General features: G+C 34.0%; 3 protein-coding genes across 6 annotated transcripts in view; all 3 read right to left on the bottom strand.

Moving 5' to 3' along the window:
- LOC132611388 (protein BLISTER) overlaps positions 1–5,016 on the bottom strand; it is a 13,175-nt gene extending 8,159 nt beyond the window's left edge. The window contains exons 1-3 of one of the 4 annotated variants that reach the window (XM_060325825.1): positions 4,618–5,016; positions 2,002–2,632; positions 1,187–1,626 (exon numbers count right to left, since the gene is read on the bottom strand). In XM_060325825.1, coding sequence (XP_060181808.1) covers positions 1,187–1,626; positions 2,002–2,632; positions 4,618–4,674 — 1,128 coding nt within the window. In that variant the 5' untranslated portion in view covers positions 4,675–5,016. Of the gene's footprint in view, positions 1–1,186; positions 1,696–1,884; positions 2,633–4,617 lie in introns of all 4 variants that reach the window. The other 3 variants (XM_060325824.1, XM_060325823.1, XM_060325822.1) reach the window with 3 other exon arrangements.
- Positions 5,017–18,861: 13,845 nt separating this feature from the next.
- LOC132610285 (glutathione transferase GST 23-like) lies at positions 18,862–20,626 on the bottom strand. The gene is made up of 2 exons (XM_060324595.1): positions 20,145–20,626; positions 18,862–19,422 (listed from the first exon to the last, which is right to left on the bottom strand). Exons 1-2 carry the CDS (start codon positions 20,457–20,459, stop codon positions 19,066–19,068), a joined length of 672 nt encoding a protein of 223 aa, XP_060180578.1. The 5' UTR covers positions 20,460–20,626; the 3' UTR covers positions 18,862–19,065.
- Positions 20,627–21,680: 1,054 nt separating this feature from the next.
- LOC132609597 (probable glutathione S-transferase) lies at positions 21,681–23,422 on the bottom strand. The gene is made up of 2 exons (XM_060323656.1): positions 23,022–23,422; positions 21,681–22,215 (listed from the first exon to the last, which is right to left on the bottom strand). Exons 1-2 carry the CDS (start codon positions 23,328–23,330, stop codon positions 21,856–21,858), a joined length of 669 nt encoding a protein of 222 aa, XP_060179639.1. The 5' UTR covers positions 23,331–23,422; the 3' UTR covers positions 21,681–21,855.
- Positions 23,423–25,713: the final 2,291 nt, after the last annotated feature.

Below are 25,713 nucleotides of genomic sequence, written 5' to 3' on the forward strand. Positions count from 1 at the left end.
TATTAATCATATCTGTTTCGTGTGGGGGAAAAAACTCTTTTAGCTTTATAAACACACAGGACATATTATATCTCACAATTAAAGAAGAGAAACAAGATTAGGCAGTGTTCAGTTCACATCGATTTACCTTTCAAGACATTGAATATACCGACATTATTTCTCTTTTTCAGTTCCTTGAGCCGAGGGTCTTTTGGAAACAACCTCTCTACCTTTCAAGGTAGGGGTAAGGTCTGCGTACACTCTACCCTCCCCAGACCCTACCTAGTGGGATAATACTAGGTATGTTGTTGTTGTTGTTATTTCTCTTTTCCAGCTTAAACTGTATGTGTACATACATAAGTTCATAAGTATGTGCGTGTGGGTGTGTATATTTTTAATAATTGGCAAAACCATTGTATCCGGTTTCTAAAGTCCGGTAGATAACGGACCCACTCCTTCAGCCTTCTCCATTTGAATACCAGACCTTGTTCCCTAGCAGGATACGAACTTGCTACTTGCCCTACCACATAAATGGGAAGGTAAAAATTAAATGCAAATTAGCTAATGAATCTCTTAAAGCGGCTGGCATTATTTCCACATGTTAGACAGTGTAAACTATTTTAGAACCTTCTCTAAAACGTAAAGTCTTTGATTTAGTAGAGATCATATGTTTATTACTCCAAAAGACAACCTTGAGAATAAAGTATATTGTTTTCGTGATTTCATTGACTTTTTATTTTAAGGGAGAAACGACAGTCGTCATTCTTCTTTCTTTCTCTCTTTCATCAATGGATTTTCACAATACCTAAATTCCCACATACTAGCTTACAACCATTAAGGTTAACAACTTGAATTTCATCACATTGCTATTTTTGACAGCGACCTGAAACAATGAATTTTTTTAGTCTTCATAGTCAACTGAGTAAAGAACCCAATATCTTGTGCCTATCAATTGTCATTATACGTACCTATTCATGAAATTAGAAAATTTTGGTAGCTGAATATGTGATCTACTTTATAAGAAGCATCACATTATTGATGACTGCGCAGTATTTGTTTTTAGTCCAATGTTCTCACTGAAGTAAGCGACGAGAATATATGCCAACCCAAAAAGCAGGAAGTGACGAGCAGTTTGAACTTTTGTAGGTAAAGGGACATTCAGCTATTGTACACCTACTATGCAAAACAGCGAAAGATGCAAGAATACCTGTTCTAACGCAGCAAAATCTTCATTTTGCTTCTGTGAATAAAATGGTTGTCTGTTGTCCATGTTGCCCATATCTTTCTCAACAGCATGCTTGTACAGATCTAACCCATTACCAGAAAATTTTGAAGAATTTGATAAACCCAGAGTGTCCCTAGGGTAAACCATTGAGTCATATGTGTCTGAAGTAATTGATCCTATTGAGGGAGGGGATGCAGCAGAGACTTTTGAAATGTTGATGGAATCAAGGAAAGATGGAGATCTCCTCCCAGTTGTCCCATCTGTAGGTGGAGACATCTGTGAGTACCTAGATGAACTTTTAGCATCAAAACTAAAACCATCATACTTGATGTCTGATGCCCAAGAAGAAGTTTTAGTCGAGTGAACACCGGAGCTGCTTAACTGGCTGTATCCTTTATCAGGCACTACAAAATTATTAGATCCTGCAGCAACATCATTTCGCCCAACTTCAGGATAAAATGTTGTGACAGTGGTAGCTCGGGGCACATAATCTACCAAAATGGGATATAATATCAGATTGTGCTCCATCAGATTGGTAACTAATAGTGCATATACTAATCAGTCAGCTGGATCAAAGAAACCATAGAAGAATGGAGAAAAGGAAGAAAAGACATTATGCGAACAAAGGTCCCTCAGGTGCACAACTTAGATAAACAGAACGGATATAACCAAAAAATTACCACCATATGAAGCGGAAGTCATGTCACTAGCCCAGCGGTCCGTATAACTTGGCTTGTCTTCATGAGAAATAAATGAATTTGAAGGTGAGACATTAGCTGGAAAAGCATGAGAAGTACCATCATTAGTAACAGAAAGATCCTTTGCATGGTTCTCCTCCGATATGCTTTTAACCCGATCATCATAAGTGAAATGACTGGAAGTTCTGTCATTATTGAGGGATGAAGGTGGGAAAATGGCTGTAGAGTGGTTGGTCGCAGACCCGACTGGAACACTTTCTAAGGCCCCATCACTCTTTCTCTTCTCAGTGTTGTCATAAGTATCGCTTACTGTTTCAGAAACCTTAAGATTCTCATCACTTTTAGACCCTTTATCTTCTAAATGAGACAATGCTGAGATGGAAGAACTAAAGTCATAGTTGTTGGCTTTAACAGCAGACATAGAAACAGCATCATAGTTGTATTTGTACAAACTAGGCGTAGCACCAGCACTAGCATCACTGGGAAAAATTAAATCAGACTTCTGGGTAAGATCAGGCTTCGTAAAATCATGCTTAGCATGTATTTCAGATGGCTCTAAAGCAGATCTGCCAACAGCATCAGATGTACCAGCTCCACTGGAGTCCTTAATTCTAGTGTGTTCATTTCCTGAAGGTTGATTCTCTATGCCTCCATCAGAACCAAGCTGCTGCTTATTTGAAGTTGCCTTTTTAGCCCTCTCTGCTGCTTTCTTCTTACGAAATTCCTCTAGCTGCAAACGATAGAGTTGCAGAAGTACCATATAAAAAAGGAGGGCACCAAATTTTATAAAGAACGAAACCATGTGATATACAGGACTTAGACAATGCAATTGCTATTTAGTAAAACCAAAAGAATAAACAAAAAGGGAGTACACAACAACCTATTTTACTACAAAAAAAGGATTAATTTAGAGGTTCGTAACTTCGTATGATGATAACCATAATTTTAGGAGGATGCGACAGCTTGTCGGCAACACCTACTCAATTTTTTAGGAGTTCTTGATGTCACAATATTCAAAAATTAAAAAGGTAATGGTTCACAAGTATCCAAATTGTTAAAAATGGCAAATTAAATAACAGATTAACATTTTGAAAAACAGCCTCCAGAGCTTTCAAGGAGCGATCATTCAAAAGAAATTAGCGTCAATGTGCTTTCAAAAGATATCAGCACCAATGTGGCAGTCTAGGTCCTCTAGGATACCGCACCTGGTTGCACAGGAGGAAGAGAAGACATACCCCACCCAAAAACTGGTTAGCCCAGCATATTAAAATCTCTGTACTGACAAATGACTATGTTATGCCAGTTTTAACTAGCGCTTCAATAGAAGATGCCCTGAAACCAATAATACCAGTCGTTCAGTATTGTCAACTATACTGCTAGAGATAAGCATAAAAATAGCTATCTCAACACACTGAATTTTCTAATGTTCACTTCTACCTAGAAATATCAGGACTGAGATATGTTTCATATCAGACTCAATGGTTTGCTATCTTCTAAATCAATCCCTGACCAACTTTACCTGATTACATGTTTCAGATATTTGAGTGAATACAAGGCTGACTGGCTGAGATAGTCAAATCTTCGTACAACCAAGCCTTTTGAAAAGAATAGCCTAGCTATTCATTTCATGCTAGATCCATTCAAGTATTATGACATTATAAGCTCTGCCCCTATAGAAGAAGATCTAGGCAATGATATATTTTACTGTCAGCCTCACTTGAGTAGAACTAACTGTCAATAACAGTTGAAAATCCAGAATTTATTCAACCACCACTCAATGCAAAAAAAAAATATATATATTACGAAGAAGCACCTTCTCAAGCAACAACCTCAAACCTAAGTCTTGATGTGTTTTCAACTTCATACATGAAATTGGCACTAAGTAAAACACTGAGTCATTTGGTTACCGGGATGGGATAGACAAGGATATACGATGGGTTGGGATATCCCATAGGATTAGGTGATAAGCTATCCCATTCCCGCCTTCTATATAGGATAGCTAATCCCACCATTTTAGTACAAAATGGTTGTCGCCTTCCCGGGACTAATTAATACACATAACCAAACGCGGGATAAGATAATCCCGTATTTTATCCCGGGATTGTTATCCCTTATCCCACCAACCAAACAACCCCGGAATTTACTTATGGCCACTGTTAGGCCATTCCAGCCTCGATTAAGAACCAATTTCACACATCAAAGGCGAAAGTAGTAATCCTTGTTCATATATGATTAAGGGTAAATAGACAATGTACCTCATTTCCCGTCACATTCTTGAAAGTACATAGGGAGTCCACAACTTCGAGTAGATAATAACTATTTAAAGGTACTTATGATAATTCAAACGACACTCCAAATTTTAACCACTCAGTATTTCTACTTGAAGGGGAGCCTTGGACCAATGATATAGGTCACGGGTTCGAGCCGTGGAAGCAGCCACTAATGCTTGCATTAGGGTAGGCTGTCTGCATCGCCCCCCAGATCCTGCTAACGCGGGATGCTTTGTGCACCAGGCTGCCCTTCAGTATTTCTAATTCTGAGTAGCAAGTAGAAATTTCAGCCCATTAACATTATCAACAACAAGTTAAGTAGGAGTATTAATTTGCAAAACAATCAAGTAAATAAAGTAATCCAACAACCTTAACAAATTAAATTCTCAAAAACAAACCCAAAGCAACCCTTTTTTCTCTAATTCAAAGAAAAAAAACAAATTACCTTTTTTTTCCCAGCTTGTAAATGCTCTTGCTTTTTTAACACCTGAGCTGACGCCATCCCAATCCAAAACCCTAAAAATTGGTCTCAGATTCTCCTATAATAAACAGATCAATCAATCTACATTTCATTTCATATACAACAAATTGTTTTCCAAAAAAATAACTCAATTTCGGGCTAAATAGGTTAAAATCCGAGTAATTAACGGGCCAAAATTGAAATTAAGGAAACTAATAGGACGAAAAAAAAAATCCCTAAATTCTATTCAGAACAAGGGATCTGATGGGATCCAGGAAGAAGAAAAAACTCTTTTATCTATTTTTCCTTTTCTGTAAAATTGCAGCACTAAAATTTAAATTTCTGTTACTATTACGTATTTTGCTTCTTTTTTTTTGTTTTGTTTTTGTTTATTAGCGTTATTTAATTATTACTACATCTTTTTTGTACCCACCTGCAGTTACAGGTATGACGTGGAGTGAAGTTTTATGGGCTGACACGTCTACTTTTTAGTTAAGCAAAAGAAAAAGATTTTGTTGAGCTTTTTAATTTGGAAAATCACATTATATCGCAACTCGTTGTAGTACTACTCCTATTAATTATGAGTGAGAGAGAATCTATGTACCTTCTCTCTGTTTCTGTTTCTGTTTCAATTTATGTGAATCTTTTTAAAATAAAAGGATTAAATTTTAAAATTGTAACCTTAAAATTTTCACATAGATTTTTCAAAATTGTAAAAGTAGCATTTACATATTTAGAAACTATATTAAAAATACTATAAGTCATGATAATTTAGAAAAAATGTATGGAAAATGTGGTCAAAGAATCACCTTGTAGACTCTGTAAATAGTGAAGAGTTCACATAAATTGAAACGGATGGATTATTATTTTATGCAAAGATTAGTCATGGGATTAGTTATTCATTTATTAGTTATTTTATCTTCTATTTTGAATAAAATATTATAATATACCGTAGATTCTTTCATAACTTATTCACGTATTAGTTATGCGGATTTCTAAATTGCAAATCAAGTACCGACATGGTGAGATAAAGAAATAGAACGAACCAAGTACCTGTGTCTTACCCTTTCAAGGAAGGGGCGAAAATGACATTATACATATAACTTATTTAATAGAAAATAAACAAATCCTATTTTGCGTAGATTTAAAATGAATTAGAATTAAAAAAATAGGATTTTAGGGATAAGGAATAAATTAAACATTAGGTGCGTTGAATTTTATACATAGCAAAAAAAAAAAAAACGCAATCAAACATGATTTTACTTATACATGAATAACTTAGCTCCTAACCAGCTACCAAACGACCCTAAGGCTTGAAAGTTTTAAAAAGAAACATCATATACTTTTAATATTACCTAAAACATATACTCATAAATAGATAAATTATATGGTTAATTCAATTTATATGACATTATTCACATTTTAGTAGGTTATACAGTAATATCATTTACTTAAATTTCGCCACGATCTATTGAATAGGGTCGATGATACTTTATTTAAGTACTTCATGTACTCCTCCTTTCCTACATATTAGAGTATCAATGAACCATATAGTTGACTATAATATAGAGTTTTAGCTTTAAAGTTGTAAGACCATCACTTAATTTACTTCATGTACTCCTCCTTTCCTATATATTCGAGTATCAATGAACCATGTAGTTGACTACCATATAGAGTTTTAGCTTTAAAGTTATAAGCTATTTTTATGCTTAAGGGGTTTAAGGATATATAATTTTCTTTGTGACGTGGCACATCAGGTGATCAGGGTAGTAACATATGCAATCTATTTTTGAAAAAAAATATAGAGCAACATGTGAAGTTTAAATGCGTAACTGAAATTTTGGAATGAGTTTAAAAATTTAAAGAGATACTAAAGCATTTTTCATAAACAAATATATGTATGCGGAAGGAGAGACATAATAATTTTTGTTTTATTTCATTCTACAATTAGAGAACAAACAAACAAGCAAACAATCTTCCTTCAGTTAAGTTCGATTGGCAAACAAAAGATGGAGGAGGATAAGTTCGATTGGCAAAATAGAAACCATCTTCCTTCACTAACCAATAGCACACCCCAGTATCAATTCCTCCTTCTCCTCCACATGCTCCAAAATCTCTATACACCTCAAAAGCTAAGTTTTTTGAACCCCTCCAAAAATGACAAAAGAAAACTGTCTCTGATGAGTTAAGATATTTCATAGTTTTAATGATTTGACAACTACGCCAAGGACCAAGTCATTGATCAGGTCCCCTGGGCACTATACGAAACATGACAGCTGTAAAGTTGTGTGCACTATTCCGACTGGCAGAACTGTAGTAGCACAGGTGCAGCATGCTAGAGGTCAAACCTGTAGCTAAAGGCCAGTATGAAAAGATGAAAGGTCCCTATCCATGGTCGCATGCTCCCTAATATATATACAACATGTTGCTAGGTTAAAGATTAACACTTGCAAATCTGAAAATTATATTTCTCTCAAGTGTAGCCGCCATCCCTCTCAAGGTGCTCTCAAGAACAAAGCCTCAACAAGCCAAAGGATCAGATTCCTGAATTGAAGATGCTTCAAGTCTTTAGGTTGTTGAGTCTTTGTTTCTTTGTTCTATAAATTGTAAACCTACTCTTCTCTTTTAAGAAGCTATTTGTATGTGCTTGAATTCTCGCTGCTTGTAAAAAGTTTATCTTCACAAGCTTTTGAGTGGTACACTAAGCTAGAGTTAGTCTAGGTATATTAATTTGAATTCTCAGAAGTTGTTTGGGGGTTGTTTACCTACTTAAGCTTTGAGTGGTACACTTGTCTGGAGATAGGCAAGGTGTATTAGCTTGCTTGGCTAGAGGTAGTCAAGAGTTGCTTACAATAGGGTTATTGTAAGGGTGGGAGATTAAGAGTTTAATTTCTAGGTTGCACTAGGTTGTAATCTGAACATTGCTCAGTTTAGTGAAGTTGAAAATTCTACTGGGGTAGGTCGTGGTTTTTAATCCCTTGAGCAAGGAGTTTTTCACGTAAATATCTTGTCTTATGTACTTTCTATCGTTATCTATAAAAACAGTTTAGGGACTAGGTCCCTTAGACTGTTTTGATAAACTCTCAGGTTGTGAACTCATAGGTTCTATCAATTGGTATCCGAGCAGGTTCTTTCTAAAAGGTTAACACCTAGAAGGGATCTTTATCATGACTAGTTCACCAAACTTAGAGAAAGGAAAAACTATCACTAGACCACCAGGATTCAATGCAAAGTACTATGGGTGGTGGAAGAATGGTGGTTCCCAAAAGAAAGAAAACACAAGCAAAAATCCTAGAGGAAATGATTGTTGTCACAAGTGTGGAAAACCTAGACATTTTATCAAAGAGTGTCCTCTTCACAAGCAGGATCATTATAAGAACAACTCTGAAAAAGCAGCAAAGAAGAACCTGGTTCCTGACAGAAAGTTCAAAAGCAGAGAAACAACTGACAACTTGGTGAAGCAGGCTCTGGTTGCCTGGGGAGATTCCTCAAGTGAATCTGAAGATAAAGATAATGAAGGAGATGCATCCATGATGGCTGTTGACGATGGACTTTCAAAATATGAATCAATCTTTGCACTCATGGCAAAATCTGACGATGTCGATGATGACAATGAACAGGATGAGGTAAATTTTCTTGATGTTCAGAAAAACTTGAAAAGTTACTCTAAAAATAAATTGATGGCATTAGCAAATGTGTTAATCGATGCATATCATGACCTCCTTAAAGAAAATGGAGCTCTAACTGAAGAAGTTAGTGAATTTGAACAAGAGAAGGATGTCATGGTAGTTTCCATCATAGATCTAAAGGAATAGGTTGATGAAGTAACTAGAGAAAATTCTTTTCTAAATAACTAAATGAAAAAATGGATAAATACATCCTCTAGAGGAAAGGAAGAAGCTGGTAAGATTCAAATTGAGCTTGAAAAAAAACTTAACAAAACCAGGATGAATCTTACTGCTGCGTTTAAAAGGAACAAACAGTTTCAAGAAGACTTAAAGAGGATAAAAATGATTTGGATAAGTCGCTTCGAGGGACCTGGTCCTCCGATGTGATTGCCTCTATGCATAAAAGCATCACAGGCGAAAGGGAAGGTATTGGATTTCGAAAGGCTAAATCTCCTTACAATCCACATAGCAAGTATGTTACCACTTCTGAAAATTGTCGATGCACTCACTGTGGTCAAACAGGTCATTACAAAGATGCATGCAAAGCCAAAACTCAAGTTGTTCTGAAAAATAAGAAATTCATTAAAAGGGAATATAGAACAGAGGGACCTGGTTCCCAAAAAGGAAAACCGATTTGCCTGCATGGACTAAAAGAAGCTTAATTCACCTGTTCTATTATTCTAAGGGACCCAAGCTAGTTGGGTTCCTAAATCTAATCAGTGACTAAGTTTGCAGACCCGAGTGAGAGAAAGCAATCAAAAATGGTACATATATAGTGGCTGCTCAAATTATATGACTGAAAAATGAAGGATTTTCTCTCACTCAAGGCCTTTCAAGGAAGGAGTGTGTCTTTTGAAAATGGCAAGAAAGGTCACAATCTTAGGGTTGCAAAATTAATAAGACACTCTCCCATGCAATTGAAAATGTGTATTATGTGGATGGTTTGAAGTACAGCTGCTAACTGTCCTATGTGGCTGTTTCTTTATTATTTAAATGGTAATGATCTGACATGTCTCCGTGCTCTGGATGATGCTGAACCGTGGCACAGACGGCTAGGGCAGACAAGCTTTTCACTGATGAACAAGCTGGTTGTGAAGGACTTGGTTCGTGGGCTACCAAAGACCAAGTCCAAAGATCACAAGGTGTGTGATGCTTGTATTAGAAGGAAGCAGGTCATATTCTCTTTCAAACCAAAGAAAGAGGTAAGTACCTGAAGGCTACTTGAACTTCTTCATATGGATGTTTGTGGGCCAATAAGAACTTTAAGTAGAGAGAGAAAGAGGTACATCTTTGTTATTGTTAATGACCAATCCAGATTTATTGGACTATATTTCCGAGAATTGAAGATAGATAAGTCAAGTCAAGTATAGCAATGAAAAAGATACAACAGAATCTCCAGAAGGAATAGAGAAACCCGGTCCCTCCATTACTCCAAGCGAATAATGTTTTAAAAAGAAACATCATATACTTTTAATATTACCTAAAACATATACTCATAAATAGATAAATTACTTCGTTGATTCAATTTATATGACACTATTCACATTTTAGGAGGTTATACAGTAATATCATTTACTTAAATTTCGCCACGATCTATTGAATAAGGTCGATGATACTTTATTTAAGTACTTCATGTACTCCTCCTTTCCTACATATTAGAGTATCAATGAACCATATAGTTGACTATAATAAAAAGATTCAAGTTTTTGGATTGAAGTCCTCATCAGGGGGAGTTAATACGCGTTGTACTCTTTTTTCCTTTCAAGGTTTTTGCCCCACTAGGTTTTTCCTTGTAAGTTTTTTAATGAGGCAACCTAATGGCGTATTATTAGAAATGTACACTCTTTTTCTTTCACTAGAATTTTTCCCACTGGGTTTTTTCTGGAAATGTTTTAACGAGGCACACTATCTATTAAATAGACATCCAAGGGGGAGTGTTATAAATATTATTTATTATTGTGAATATCTATCTTTAGGAGAAATATTAGGTTAGTGACTTTGGGATCAAGTCACTTTTCCCCTATAAACATAGAGGTTCTCTTTCATTGTAAATTAATCCCTCAAGAGAAATAAAGAATTCCCCTCTCTTCTCTACAAATATTATTGTTCTTGCTTATTATTTTATAACAGTTACTCAATTGTTATTTCCAATAATGGTGGCCTACATAAATTTTTATTACTAAGAGAAATTTAAAACTCCGGCATGTTCATACCACATTGGTCCAGTACTTTTAATTTGTGACATATATTTAAAATTTAGCTATAATTGAAAAAATATTTTAAATCTTGCCACACTTGTTGACACCCAATTTTGTCTCACTTTTCCTTGAATTAAGTTATCTACGCTTCCTGATCGTTAATAATTTGGACGAGTTATTTTTTTTAGTTTAATCAACAAATTTACTTAACATAGCACTATATTAATATTTTCAAATATTAATATTACACGGTTATTTATTTTTAATGAGCAGTTATATTATATATTTAAAAGTGGTTAATTCTAGTACAAATTATTAAGATGAGAAAGTCCAAATAAATTAATTAAAGGAGGAAAAGTTCCAAGTTAGCAGCCCAAATATTCCAATAAGCCCAACCCAACAATACATACACATTCTAGCCTTTTTCCAACTTTTTCAAAACCTAATTCCTAAACTAATCAGCCGCACCCTTCTCATCTCTTCCATTTTCGTGTAAGATCTCAACTTTTTCAACAATGGCAGGCTTTGACCATTCCATTTTCGTGCAAGTATCTATACAGTCAACACAAGAGGCCAAACAAGCGTTTTGAAATCTGATTTTTCTATACAGAGAGAATCAAAGAGCATTTCCACCAGTGACACCCCCTCAAACGACTCTTTCTGCCACATTTTTGGACTGTTCTTGAATGGTCATTTTGAAATTCGAAACCTTAGCTTCAAGTCCCGCCTAAATCACGAACCTAAACCTTATTTTTCTACTCCTATAAATATCTCCTTAAGCACTCAGCCGAGGGGAGGTTTTTTTGAACATCTTAGAACACCTTTATAACACCTCGTACCTTTAACCTAAGCTTTGACCATGATCCTAGACTTAGAAAATCAGATAAAGAATGTGGGAATTGGAATTTCCCTGTTCAGTTGTAAGATGGTGGTTTACGCCCATGAACAGTGACCATATTTCAGTATACGGCCCATAATTCAAGTCGTAAACTGTTACCAAGGATTTCTGAGCATTCTGGAATTTGGCAGTTGGATGTCATATGGTTAAATACAGATCGTATTTCAAAATATGGCCCGTATTTAAAAACGTATTTGGAATTTGAGAAAACTTCCTTGATGAAAGTTGTAGATCTTTGAAATACCTTTCCAACGGTATATTATGGGGGTCAAACAAACATCTGTGCAAAGAGTTATGGTCATTTTACTGAAGAGACGCAGTGCAGTCCGTATTTCAAAATACGGACCGTATTTCAAAATACTGTCAGTATTTAACTGGGCAGAAAATTTAATTTTCCAGAACAGTATATATTCGTCCGTATCAGTTCACATCATTATTTTTCATTCCTTCAAGCCCTAGAACGACCTCCTACCCTCCTCCATCATCAAGAACACCAAGGTAAGCCCACTCTAATTATTCCAACTCAATTCTAACATATATTCTAATAATCTAAGCAAGAAATTATTGTTCCTAATCTAGGGTTTTCAAGAAAACCCATCTCAAGGTTCAAGAATCAAGATTTAGGAAATCTTCTTCAAAACTGAAGTCTCTAATTCAAGTTTTAGAGCAATTAAGGTATGTAGAACTTCCATCCACATGTGGGAATCTCTACGTTCTTCCCCATGTTCCGTTTCTTGATATCCATGAAGTTCAAATCCTAGGGCATTAAACCCAACATATTGGTAGCCCGTATTTATGTATTTATGTACATGAATTTTGTATCTATATTCGTTATTGTATTCCTAATCTTCCATTACGGTTATTAGGAACCCTAGCTTAATCCATGAATCATGAATTCTTCCTCATGTGTTCTCATTATGTTTATATGAAACTTTATGATTTCATGTAGCAAGTTACAAGCATGTTTTCAAGTCAATAATATATATATGATTATAAACTATTGTTATTACTCATGAATCAAGAATATGTTTGCAAGACTATGACAAGTTATCTTATGAAACCATATTACAAGATATTTCATGCAACCATGTTACAAGTTATTTCGTGAAATCATGATCACAAGTTATTTACAAGTTATTTCATGAAAATCATGGGCTTCTTAACCAACTATATCATGTTCATGTTTTTGGGAATTGCTTAGTTAACCGAGAAGGCTCAGATAGCCTGAAACTACGTTGCCACCGTAGGATAAGGGTTGTCAGCAAGGAGGCAACACCTTCATTATGCAGTTTGGATCCTTACATGCTTATTATTACTTAAATCTCATATCCCTGGCAAGGTGTGAGTGTTCTGCTGGTAGGACGCAAGTACCAGAATCATGTTGTCGGTTATACTATAGCGTTCCCCACGTTACAAGCAGTTTTATATACATGTATTTCCATTGATTTACTGTTTTCAGACTTTACTTACATTTCATGCTCATGTTCAAGTTACATTCAGTTTTAGTTCATGTCCTGTACCTATGTTGTGCCATGTTCTTCATTTTAGCAGGTTTTACATACTAGTACTATTCACCACGTACTAACGTCCCTTTTGCCCAGATACCAGTTTTCAGGAGCATACACCTGCGCAGTAGGATCACTTCAGTTATCAGCTTATTGGTGAGCCCCACTCCTCTCGGGGTTCAACATAGAGTCTGCATTAGTATTCAGTTCATGGTAGTCCAGGGCCATGCCCTGATAGTTAGTATTCAGACATGTTTTAGAGGTTTCATAGACAGATGTTAGTTCACAGAGTCAGTTATGCTTTCATGTTTGCAGACTATTATGTTTTCATGATTTTTCACGCTATGAGAAAATTTCAAGACTTTATTCCGCAAATTACATTTTCATGATTCATTTAAATTGCATCATATAGAGTATATTGTTTTGATGCACATGTTGACAAGCAAGCCATGAGGTTCGCTCGGTCACATGCAGTAAGGCACCAAGTGCCGTGTTTCGCCCAGGCCATGGTTCGGGGCGTGACAACCTTGAACGCTATTTTTACTCTAAACACCAGTTTTCTTCTAGTTCTTACTCTATCTCTGTTGGGTTCGAGCCATAGCAGAGATTTTCCAGTGTTATTTGTGAAAGAGAGTTAGATTCGAGGCCCCGACTTCCCGTTCACTGCACCCACAAGAGGTAAAATCCGATGCTATTCTGATTTATTGTTTTTTGTTAAAGTTCTGTTCGTTTAGAAAAATCACGTCCTAATGTCTTGTTATTACCATTTGTGATTTAAATCTGTGCTATAGTTACTGTTGTTTTTAGTCTCTTAAAGGTTATTGTTTGACAGATATAGAAACCATGTTCTTATTGAAGTGTAACTATACTTATTTGTACTAGAATTCATATTTCAGGTATTCCTTTAACCATAGTAAGATTTGTTGAAAATCACGATAGTTTAATGTAGTCCGGAAGTCAGTCTTTATGCATTACTTGAGACACTAAAATCTTTACCATTTGAAACAGAGTGTTTATATTATCTACCTCCATGAGTTGAATAGTGTATCTAGACATCTTGTATGTGACTTTCGATCAATCTTCAAAAATCATGATTTAAAGTTCAGTATTTGTCATATTAGATCACACTCTAGGTCTTGGATACTTTGTTTGATTCAGTATGCTTGAATAAGGCTTTAGATACCATGAATATAGGTTTCCTTTGTTATTTTTACCACATTTTAGAAGTTATCTTTACTTGATAATGCTACTCGTTTCTTTGTCCAAAACAGTGAGTTAAACTTTCTTTCCTATTTTTAAAGCATATGTGTGAAGTTCTGTTTGTGGTTTCCATATTTTAAACAAGTATCAAAGTAGTGAATTTATGTGTATTGTTTTCTTCATAATACTAAAAATGCATGTTTTCATTTTCTTTCCTTACACTCACTTTAAAAAGAGTGTCATTTGGGTCTTATAATTTGTTAAAACTTAGTTTCCGAACATTTTTAAATGTAAACGAGAGTCCAGACTATTTTAAACAAAGTACATGATGTTAGCATATCAACCATGCTTATAATATCTTGGTTGTGATTGAATGTTAACAACGTATCTCATGGATTGTTATGATTTTCATGGTTGCTTATTATTTCCCTTTAGACATTGGTACGGATAGTTAATCTCCTATACTAATTCTACTGTTACTTTCTTTGTTTACATGAACACTGGAGCCGAAGAGTTCCCCTTTGGGACTCGACGGCATCGCAAGACCTGAACTTGCATCTACTCTATCATTTATAGCCCTCATTCTCTCAAAACTCATCTGAACAGAAAACGAAGAGAGTGGCTAGCCAAATGGCGAATCACTGAAAACTTTATTCTTCTACGGGAGTGAAATATGACTTTAATTCATCTCATTTTCATTCTCTGATGTTGTTTATTTGCTGGTGTGACTGATATTTTCAGTTCGGTAATTAGTTGCTACTAGCCTTACTTTACTTAATCACTTAGATTCTTTCCTTAGTTTTATAGCAAAAGTAATTTATTTATTTTTTACATAGAAGAGAGCGTCTTTTTTAGGATTTAAGAAACCAGTTTAGTCTAATTAGAAATTCTCACCAAAGTTATTTGATCACATAGATGTTTTGTCTCTAGTTAATGATTAAAAAAACCGATGACTAAAACCCGCAAAACGATTTGCCAACCAAACTTTTTTAACTCTAAAATGACTTATGGTTTGAGTCTGACTTTGAGTTCAAATTTGTTTTCAGAAACTAAAATATGTATTTTAAAAGTTTCCACAAGATCATTTCAAGACTTGCCTTTACCCAATTTCTTAAGTCAATAGTTTCCTATACTCCTTGCCAAACGTTTTGAAAGCTCAGGTCCTTTAATCAAGTTTTAGATTTAAAATTTGTTGCATTCAGAAACTTTATTTACTTATGAGCCCCAATTTTCCAAATAAAGTACCACGTCTTTTACATTTGGTTCTACGATCAACCTTATGTTTTTCTCTTGGAAGTTTTCCAAAACACCTTACACCTAGCCTTTTTAATTAATTCTAAGTTCGGTCGGTTAACCATTTTTATGGATCTTAAAGGGTGCTTAATACCTTTCCTTTATATTAATTGAACCCTTACTTAGAATCTCATAAGTTTCGTAGACTTTAAAACGGAGTTAACTTTAGATAATAACTTTAGTAAATTTTAGGTGTCCTAATTCACCATAAATAACTAGGTGGCGACTCCTTAACTTCAATTAATCCTGGAATTACCGGAATGTTGTAAACCATTTTGATCCTAATTAAAATGGAGTGTAACAACACTTTTTCACTGGCACACAACTTGGTCTGAAGTTAAAACAAATACTGGATTGAGAGAGTACTGGTCTAAAGTTCAAATGTAACCGTTCTTGAACTGTTTCCCATCCCAAACTAATCTCAATTTGAACTTTATCCTTTTATATCCTATGCATTGTGTATTTGTGTGTCCAAAAAGGATTTGAGATTTTTTTTTTATGACATGGGAACCTGCAGCCGCTACTCTTCGGGTGCGCACAAGGTAAACCCAGCTCCTGTTCAATAGCTCGCAAACCACACAGGAGAGATAACCCGCACTAGACAAATCTAGTGCGACGACCTCGACCCCGTGCGCACAGGATTTGAGATATTTTCTTGAAAGATAAATTTGAAAGATCAGAGAAAATGTTCTGAAGCCGAGGCGGTTCATCCGAAGCCCTTTTGGTGAAAAATTACACTATATATATCAGGTTAGAATTAGTTATTATATATATATATTAGATGTTGAACCCTCTAGGCTTTGTAGTGCGTTCACACATTTATATTGCCTTTATATTTTTGAACCCCTAATAAAATTTCTGGCTCCGTCGCTGATGGTGTAGCAATAGAGAAAAGATGAAGAATGTGCGCGAAGTATTTTAAACTGCATTAATTTTTAATTTGCGGCCATATTTTAAATAGTGCCATTAAAAGTGGAGTCTGTGCGCAAATGGCCTGCCTGGTCAACAAATAGCCCAAATATGTTGGACTATGTGAAGTATAAAGGTTTGGATAAGCTAGCTCGTATTTGTTTGAATGTCAAATGTAAGTTGCGACAAATCGTAAATTTACGGGATATATTATTTAGATATCACTATGTAACATGTATCTAACTCTTTTTTTTTTTTTTTTTTCACGTATGCCTATTTTAAAACAACTTCAGACATGCTGTGTTTGAAGTTTCATATGACTGAAGTTCAGATATTTTCTGCCTGACATTCAGATAAAATGATTAAAGTTCAAACAAAAATGACTGAATTCAGCCACATATGACTGAAGTTTAAGCAAATATAACAGAAAATCATACGTACCTGAATTTCAACCATATGAAACATCAAGATGATAATACTTTTATTTTAAACAAGTAGATTGAGTGCGATAGTAAGACGCTGGCATAGTCTTGAATTTTTGATATGTAATTGAAAATCTAAGTTTGGAAAACGAATGTTTTTTCCCTATATTAACAATGGGACAAATGAACGTGTGTGCACATGTACACACATACGCATATGAGGAAGGGAGAGTGTGGACTATGGAGGATGACATAGATTTTATTTATTCATAATGATTTTTTTATTTTATTTTTAATTTCAGCACATAACGGGAGAACAAACAACTAAACTACATTAATTTTTTACCACCAATATTTTTTAATCAAAAAGGACGGAGAAGGATTGGTTTGATTTGCAAAATAGATACCATCTTCCTTCACTAACCAATAGCATACCCCGGTTTTATATCCTCCTTCTCCTCCACAAGCTCCAGAATCTCTATATACCTCAAAGGCTAAGTTTTTTGAACCCCTCCAAAAATGACAAAAGAAAACTGTCTCAGAGACAAAACTTGGCTTGAATGAAAACTTGAAATCACTTTTATATGTAGGGTAATGCCACCCAAGATCGTAATCTCCAGATGCACAATGAAAGATTAATTTAGGAATGTTTTTTTCAATACCATCAACTATATGAACATCAATGGCATTCATTTGTTGTACAAATAATAAAAATGATAAAACCAATAAGGAAAAAGAACTAATTTCCATTGAATGGAAACTTATATTCTTAGTTAAAATTGTTTTTTCTTACGTTCTCAAGTACACACCTCTATTTATACTTGTTTTCTTAGTTTAATGACATAGTTTCTTCGTTAGATAGTGATGATCTATTTTAGATAATATCGTAATCTGTTGTAGCAAATCATTTAATCTATTTTTCAAGTAATCGGATTTGACTTGTAGGTCAATTTAACATATGACAATCCAAAAAAATTGTGTATAGTTAGTGCACATAACTTAAATTCATAAAAATAATTACTGAAATTATTACAAGGACAAATCATCTTCATACACACAAACAACAACAATAACTACGCGAAATTAAATAAGCTGCGATCGATATGAAATTGTCTAATTTTACGCTGGCTGCCAGCCTACTGCAACTCTCCTCCTTTATACGTACTTGAAAACGGCAACATGAGCAACTATTTTATTTATTTTTATCTCTTTTGTTCAACAAACTCAAGATGCTATCAACATGACTCTTGTAAGTTTACAAGGCAAAAACATTTTTTGTTGATTAGGAAGACTTTCTTTTACTAAAGGCACTTCTTTGAATTTTTTTCATCCATTCTTGCAAATTAGGAAATGAATTTTATGCACATGACCGGAGAACAAACAAATAAACAACATTAATTTTTTACCACCCATTTTCTAATAAAAAAGGATGGAGAAGGATTGATTTGATTGGCAAAATAGAAATCATCTTCTTTCACTAAACAATAACATACCCCTGTTTTATATCCTCCTTCTTCTCCGCACGCTTCATGATCTCTATACACCTCAAAGGCTACATTTTTTGAACCCCACAAAAAATGACAAAGGAAAACTGTCTCGACGAATGCATTTGGCTTGAATGAAAAATTGAAATGACTTCCTTTATATGTAGGGTAATGTCACCCAAGATGGTCATCTCCAGATGCACAATGAAAGATTAATTTAGGAATGTTTTTGTCAATACCATCAACTATATGAACATCAATGGCATTCATTTGTTGTACAATTAATAAAAATGATAAAATGAATAAGGAAGAGAAACTAATTTCCATTGAATGGGAACTCGTATTCTTAGTTCAAATTGTTTTTTTTTTTTTACGTTCTCAAGTACACACCTCTATTTATACTTGTTTTCTAGTTTAATGTCATAGTTTCTTTGTTAGATAGTGATAATCTATTTCCGATTACATAGTTTCTTCGTTAGATAGTGATAATCTATTTTAAACGGTATCCTAATCTGTTGTAGCAAAGTATTTAATCTATTTTTCAAGTATTCGGATTTGACTTGTAGGCCAATTTAACATATGACAGTCCAAAAAAATTGTGTACAGTTAGTGCACATAACTTAAATTTATAAAAAAAAAAAAAATACCGAAATTATTACAAGGACAAACCATCTTCATACACAAATAACCACAACAATAATTACGCGTCAATCTCAAATTAAATAAACTGTGATCATATGAAATTGTCTAATTTTATGCTGGCTCCCAGTCTACTGCAGCTTTCTCCTTTGTACGTACTTGAAAACAGCAACATGAGCAGTTATCTTATTTATTTTATCTTTTTTGTTCAACAAACTCAAGATGCTATCAACATGTCCCTTGTAAGTTTAAAAGGCAAAAACAATTTTTGCTGATTAGGCAGACTTTCTTTTACCAAAGGCACTTCTTTGAAATTTTTCATCCATTCTTGCAAATTAGGAAACGAATTTTCTTCAAGCAGCTTCACACCTCCAACATCTTCTATGATTTTCAACCAGTGACAAATCCATCCAAAGGCTATGTCCACTATTCCAATTTTTCCTCCACTCAAAAATATATTTTTCTGATTTTTAAAAGCATGTTCTTCTATGGTTTTCAACATTTCCAAGCTGTCCTTCACTGCCCTTTCTTGTTGTTCCCCTTTGGCTCTAAATATCATCCAAAGAGATACACTCTGCAGAATAAATTCAAATATACAACCTTTTAAATAACTTAATCTTATAATATTTTCTATATTAATGTATAAAATGTAATTGACTTTGAAGTAATCAAAACAACGTGGAAATGATTTGTGCCATCAAAGTTCAAAGTTAAACTCACTAAAAAAATAAGTGGAAAATGGTCAAACATGCCCCTCTAGCTACTACAGGAAATATGTTTATTCTATCACATGTTATACTTTGAGATCATTCTTTGTTAAAAAATAGTCTCATATTTGCCCTTGATCGTAATATAACTCCATCCTGAAGTATAAGGGAGAGTAAATTTAAGTTTAACGTATTGTATTTGCCCTCGATCCTAGAAAAGCTCCAACCTAAAGTATAGCGCGTGGATCACAGATGAAGAGCTAGAGTTCTAGTTATGAATTCAGTAAAATCAATAGCTTTGGCCTAAACGTTGTATAAAATTTATCTAGAACCCAATAAGCTGGCCTTTTAAAAATTCAAACCCTATAAACTCAAATTTTCTCGATCCACCTTTGGCGGAGCATAATTTATACTACAGACAAAAGTAAAACCTTTTTCCAAAAGTGTTTTGACATGTGGGGTCCACTCATTCACACATTAAAGTTCCGCTAAAATGAAGGGCAAATACCGGACGATTTACTAACGATAAAGGTACAAATATCCCAAAGTATAAGAAAGAGTAAAATTAAAATATGTAGTATAATCGTACCTTTTGTTCAAAATAATTCACCCAGAATCTAGCCATAGCTCTTTCATAAGGATCACTTGGGAGCAATGGATACCGATTTGGCCATAATTGTTCAAGGTACTCTAGTATAACCATAGATTCACAAATAGGTTTTCCACCATGAACAAGTACCGGGATCTTCTTGAAAATAGGATTATATTTCAGAAGCAAATCACTTTTATTTGCAAGATCTTCTTCTATGTATTCATATGATAAACCCTTTAGTTTAAGAGCCCATATTACTCTTAATGAATATGGACTTGGCCATGATCCATGGAGCTTCAAATCTTGATCCATTTTTGAGCTTGACTTTCTCTTTAGTGTCAATTTAAAAGAGCTTCTTGAGAGTTTATGCTTGATCAACAAGAAAGTTTTGAATTAAATATAAGAGAAAGTATAGAATAATGTATACTTTTTAGCGAATTCTGGTTGAATTCAGATTATGATGTATTCGTTATTTTATGAATTACGGTTAATCACAATATGGACCCTCATGTATTGATAAATTTTGAATTTAGTTCATATGATATTTGATTGAGCACATGAACATTCAATTACTGTAAACATGCACTTGTGATCCATTTACTTGTAAATATTTGCAAATTTTAAGAATTATTAATTGTTTCACCATTTAATTACCGACGTGTTATGTTAAACTTATATTGTTACTTCATATTTGACGATAATATACTTCTAAGATAGTCCAAATATAACATGTTAACTACATAAAGGGATCAAAAGATATTATATTTTAACTAATTAGATGTTAAATTGTGTTGAATCATATATCACAAGGACCAAAACTACAATTTATCAATAATTGAAGAAATTTGTTCTCCATATGAATTTATTATAGACTTTAGTCAGAGATGCACGACATAATGCTAACCCATTTATGCAGTGTATTCAAAGTTTTCTTCTGATTATATATTTTGGTCTCTGACTTTCTGTTTTTCATCTAGTTTCTCAAGTTCTTTTATGTTTCCTTTGTTTTGGGTAGGTAGCTAGTTGTTAGTTGACTAATATATTTTCCTAATAAAACTTTGATTGGTTCTGCTCAGCGCAGAAGTCGTAGTGCGATGGATATAATTTCTACATCTTTAATCAAAGATTTCAGATTCGAACATTAAAAAGATCCTGATAGAGAGCACTTCCCCATTAATGGGTGGGACAAATTCAAGTTAATCAATACTCGACTAGTATGATCTGAATACTGAATAGATATAAAAAAATTGTTTAATTTGTCTCAAGTTATAACCAAAAGAATTTTGCAGGTTAAGCCTCAATTCTTACCACCCACCCCGTCGCATCCTGTCCCGCCCTACTGCTATCCTTGTTCTTCAGGCATCTGATTTTCAGAATTAAACTTCTAAAGTGATAGTTCAGCACCATACGGCGATCAAGAATAAGGAATTCGAATTTGATATCGTTCTATGTGCATTAGAAGTAAGAGCAGACATGACAGAGAAAATAATTTTCCCTTCCTAAACGCATATGAGAAATAAAAAGAAGTACAAATAACAACAACAACAACAACAGTAACAGCATATCCAGTGTAATCTTACAAGTGAAATACGAGGAGGGTGAGATGTACTCACATTTTACCTTTGTGAGGTAAAGAGACTGTCTTTAATAGACCCTTGGCTCAAAATAAAATAAGACATCAAAACAGCAGATACAAAACGGTAAAAGTTCAAGAAGATGACAATAGAATCTCCCTCTGATTCTTTAAAAACACAAACATATTATCACGATTAGGGAGATTCTCTTTGATGACTTGTTCTTCTTTGAAATTTTGTACCCAATTTAATAAACGAGGAAATGAGTGAGGTTCCAATAATTTCACACCAACAATATCTTCAATTACTTCAAGCCAATGAGGGATTATTCCAAAAGCCATGTCCACAATTCCAATTTTCTCACCACCAAAAAAATTCTTTTCTTGATCTCCAAATGCTTGTTCTTCTATGATTTTGAGCATTTCTATGGTTTCTTTGATGGCCTTTTCTTGTTTTTCTCCAGTTGTGTAGTACATTGTTCCAACACAATGCCCCTATATGACATCAAGGTAATATTGAATTATTGACAAATCCAGGATCTAGAATCAACGAGTTAGAGTGCATTTGATTTTGTTATTATGTATATGATATTAAAAAGTTCTTCGTATATAATATGTTGTCTGAGCCAAAGATATGATTTAAGTATTTAACCATACTAATTAGTATGGTTTGATACAAGTACCCGCGCGAATAAATTTTTATCTTGAATTTAGTTAAACATAAGAAACCTGTCTTAGACCAGCCTCTGCTGATTAAATATATTCAGTCCAATGAAGAGTAATTATGGGCAACCAAATCAATATTTGGTACCTAGACAAGCATTCTCTTTAGACAATTTTTGTAGCTTAATCGTCCAGCTGAAAACTACTCTAAAATCGAGGAAGTAATAATAAAACAAATTATCAAGGAGGGTAATTAATATCATTGAAATAATTTAAGCACTCAAAAGGATGCTTATATTTTGAAACATCATTTGTGTAAAATCTTTTATTTTACTTCAGAATGGTTAACTAAATCAACAAAAAAGTATTTCTTAGAGTTGGAAAAAACACATCCTTGAAGGTTGGTATTTACAATTAACAACATCAACCGGCCAGTGTGATCTCACAAGTGGGGTCTGGAGAGGGTAGTGCATACCCAAACCTTACCCCTACCTTGGGAGGTATACACGTTGTTTCCAATAGATACTCGGCTTAAAAAAAATCAATGCAATTCGGAAAATGAAGTATCTAAAATTAACTCTAAATAAATTATAATTTTATTGATGGTACTGCTTAATTGTTATTGTGAAACAACATACCTTATCTCCAGCAAATTTAACCCAAAATCTTGCCTTGGCTCTATCAAAAGGATCAATGGGAAGAAGTGGATTTTGAGGCCAAGTATCTTCAATATATTCAAGAATCACCATGGATTCAGAAAGTGCCTTCTCACCATGAAAAAGAATTGGAAATCTCTTGAAAGCTGGATTATATTTCATAATTAAAGAGCCTTTATCAGAATGTTCCTCTTCTATGTAATCAAAAGGGATGCCCTTTATCTTTAAAGCCCAAATGACCCTATACGTAAATAAATTATAAGAAGTTCCATGGAGTATTACTTCTTCCATTTGAACTCAAGAAAAACCTTGACTCTAAAATGATGCATAATAATGGAAGGAGTAGAGTCCTATATTTATGAAGCTTGTCATGCTAGGTTTATGGACCACTTTGTTTTCTAAAATTAGAGTTTAAGTTCTGCGTACTGACAGTGTAAAAATATATACACGGTCAGATCAGTTATACGTTAACCGCAAGAAATCATGGTTTTTATTTAATTTCTCACCGGGTGTCCGTATCTGCATTGAGTCCGACTAAATTCGGCTCGCAAAATCCCACATTGAGGGTAACACACTCCCTAACAAAGACGATTCTATACTCAGGCGTCGAACCTGAGACCTCTGATTACAGATGAATGAGTACTTAGTTATCACTCCACCACTTTTCAGGTCATCAAGGCGGCTCAATACTGTTGGGGGGCTTAAAGCCAAACTTCAATGAGGGACCTTAACTTTTATTTGTGCTAGCATACATTACTTATTGATTTTGGGGTCTTCTTTTCCGTCAATTAGTTAACCATCTCCTTTTACTACAAATAGTACTCACAATAATTTTTCAAATAAAATAAATAAATATAACCTATATTGATGAAAAGTGGGGCTCCCGAAAATGAAGGGGCTTAAAGCCTTAGCTTTAGTGGCTTCACCAAAAGCCACCCCTAGGGGTCATCAATATTTCTAGTACCATTCTCGCCCATACACGCTTAACTTCAGAGTTTTAATGGAATCTGGTGCAAGAAAACCATGCTGATAGCAGCAATTAACAACACTATAAAATTAATTATAACTAATCTAACATAATAATAGTTAAATTACACCGATAATATAAACACTTTTAATCTGTCAATATATATAACTATAACTACATAGTTATATCCTTGCAATTATCATGTTAGAGCCTTTCGTGCAAATTGGTGGCCTTCTGATTATTGTGCCTTATACATAAAAATCTAATTATAAATGATTGCTGCAAATATTTACATATCAACATTCAACAGTTGAATCCAAGGATAGGATCTAAATGTGTTTTGTTTTGTAGTTGCTACATGCGATTCCAATTCTTTTTCGCTTTAGTAGATTTAATTTATTGATCTTATCCTTTTTTTTTATTGCACTGGGTATGTTGTTGTTGTTGGATGTCCTTTGATAAAGTAATGGATAGAATATATATATATATATATATATATATATATATATATATATATATATATATATATATATATATATATATATATATATTATGTAGGTCTGCAGTACGATCATGATTATGAGATGATTATTAAAGGCTAATAAACCATAAGCAACTTGTTGAACAACCTGATCTCAGAGTTGAAATTGACATCAGTCTACATCTGGTCCCAAATACTTTTGATTTGAGGAGTATTTCAAAAATAATAAAGTTTGCTCACAAGTATTCAATTATCACAACAACAGCAAAAAAATTCAAGTGAAATTCGTGTCCAACTACTATTTCAACTTCAAAATAATTTTTTTAACTTCAAAATCAAGTACTTCTATTTCAAATTCAAGCAAATGGTAAATAAAATTAGGGGTGGGCGTTCGGTTTTTCGGTTCGGTTTTATCAAACTTCGGTTTGACTATTTCGGGTTCGGTTTTTTGAAGGTGGACACCAAACACCAAACCAAACTAGGTCGGTTCGGTTCTTTCGGTTTCGATTTTTTAAAGTTCGGTTCGGTTCGGTTTCGGTATTTTCAATTTGATTTTTTAATATAATATTAGAAGCGATTCCATTGACACTAATTCATATTCTCAAAAGAAATAAAATATAAAACTGATAAATCAAAATCAAAATCAAACAAACAGGATACACAAGAACAGAAAACTATAATCATGACATAGGATTACTAGGTGTTATATACATACCGTAAGAATAATTAAGAAAACACATAAAGGACATATATTAATCCTAAAGAAACATCCTAGTTACTTTTTTTTGTTAAGGATATTTGATTTTTTCAATTGAAGTGGAAAATTAGGGATACAAATGCAAAAGAGGACTTATTACAATTGGGTTTTTTTGCTTTAAACTTAATGGCCCTAGACTATTTTAATTTTTTTGGGTAATGTATTAAATTTCGGTGCACGTTCGGTTTTTCGGTTCGGTTTTATCAAACTTCGGTTCGGCTATTTCGGTTTCAATTTTTTGACGATGGACACCAAACACCGAACCAAACTAGTTCGGTTCGGTTCGGGTTTGTTGAAGTTTCGGTTCGGTTTGGTTCGATTTTTCGGTTTTCGGTATTTATGCCCAGCCCTAAATAAAATAACTTACACGTGAGTGATGACCAACGGGCCGACTGATCCATGACAAAAATTATAACGGAATTTTACTTGACATTGCTTACTATGTTACATATTTATGGAACATAATTAT

Source organism: Lycium barbarum, chromosome 9, assembly GCF_019175385.1.
Source record: "Lycium barbarum isolate Lr01 chromosome 9, ASM1917538v2, whole genome shotgun sequence".
Classification (NCBI taxonomy): Eukaryota; Viridiplantae; Streptophyta; class Magnoliopsida; order Solanales; family Solanaceae; genus Lycium; species Lycium barbarum.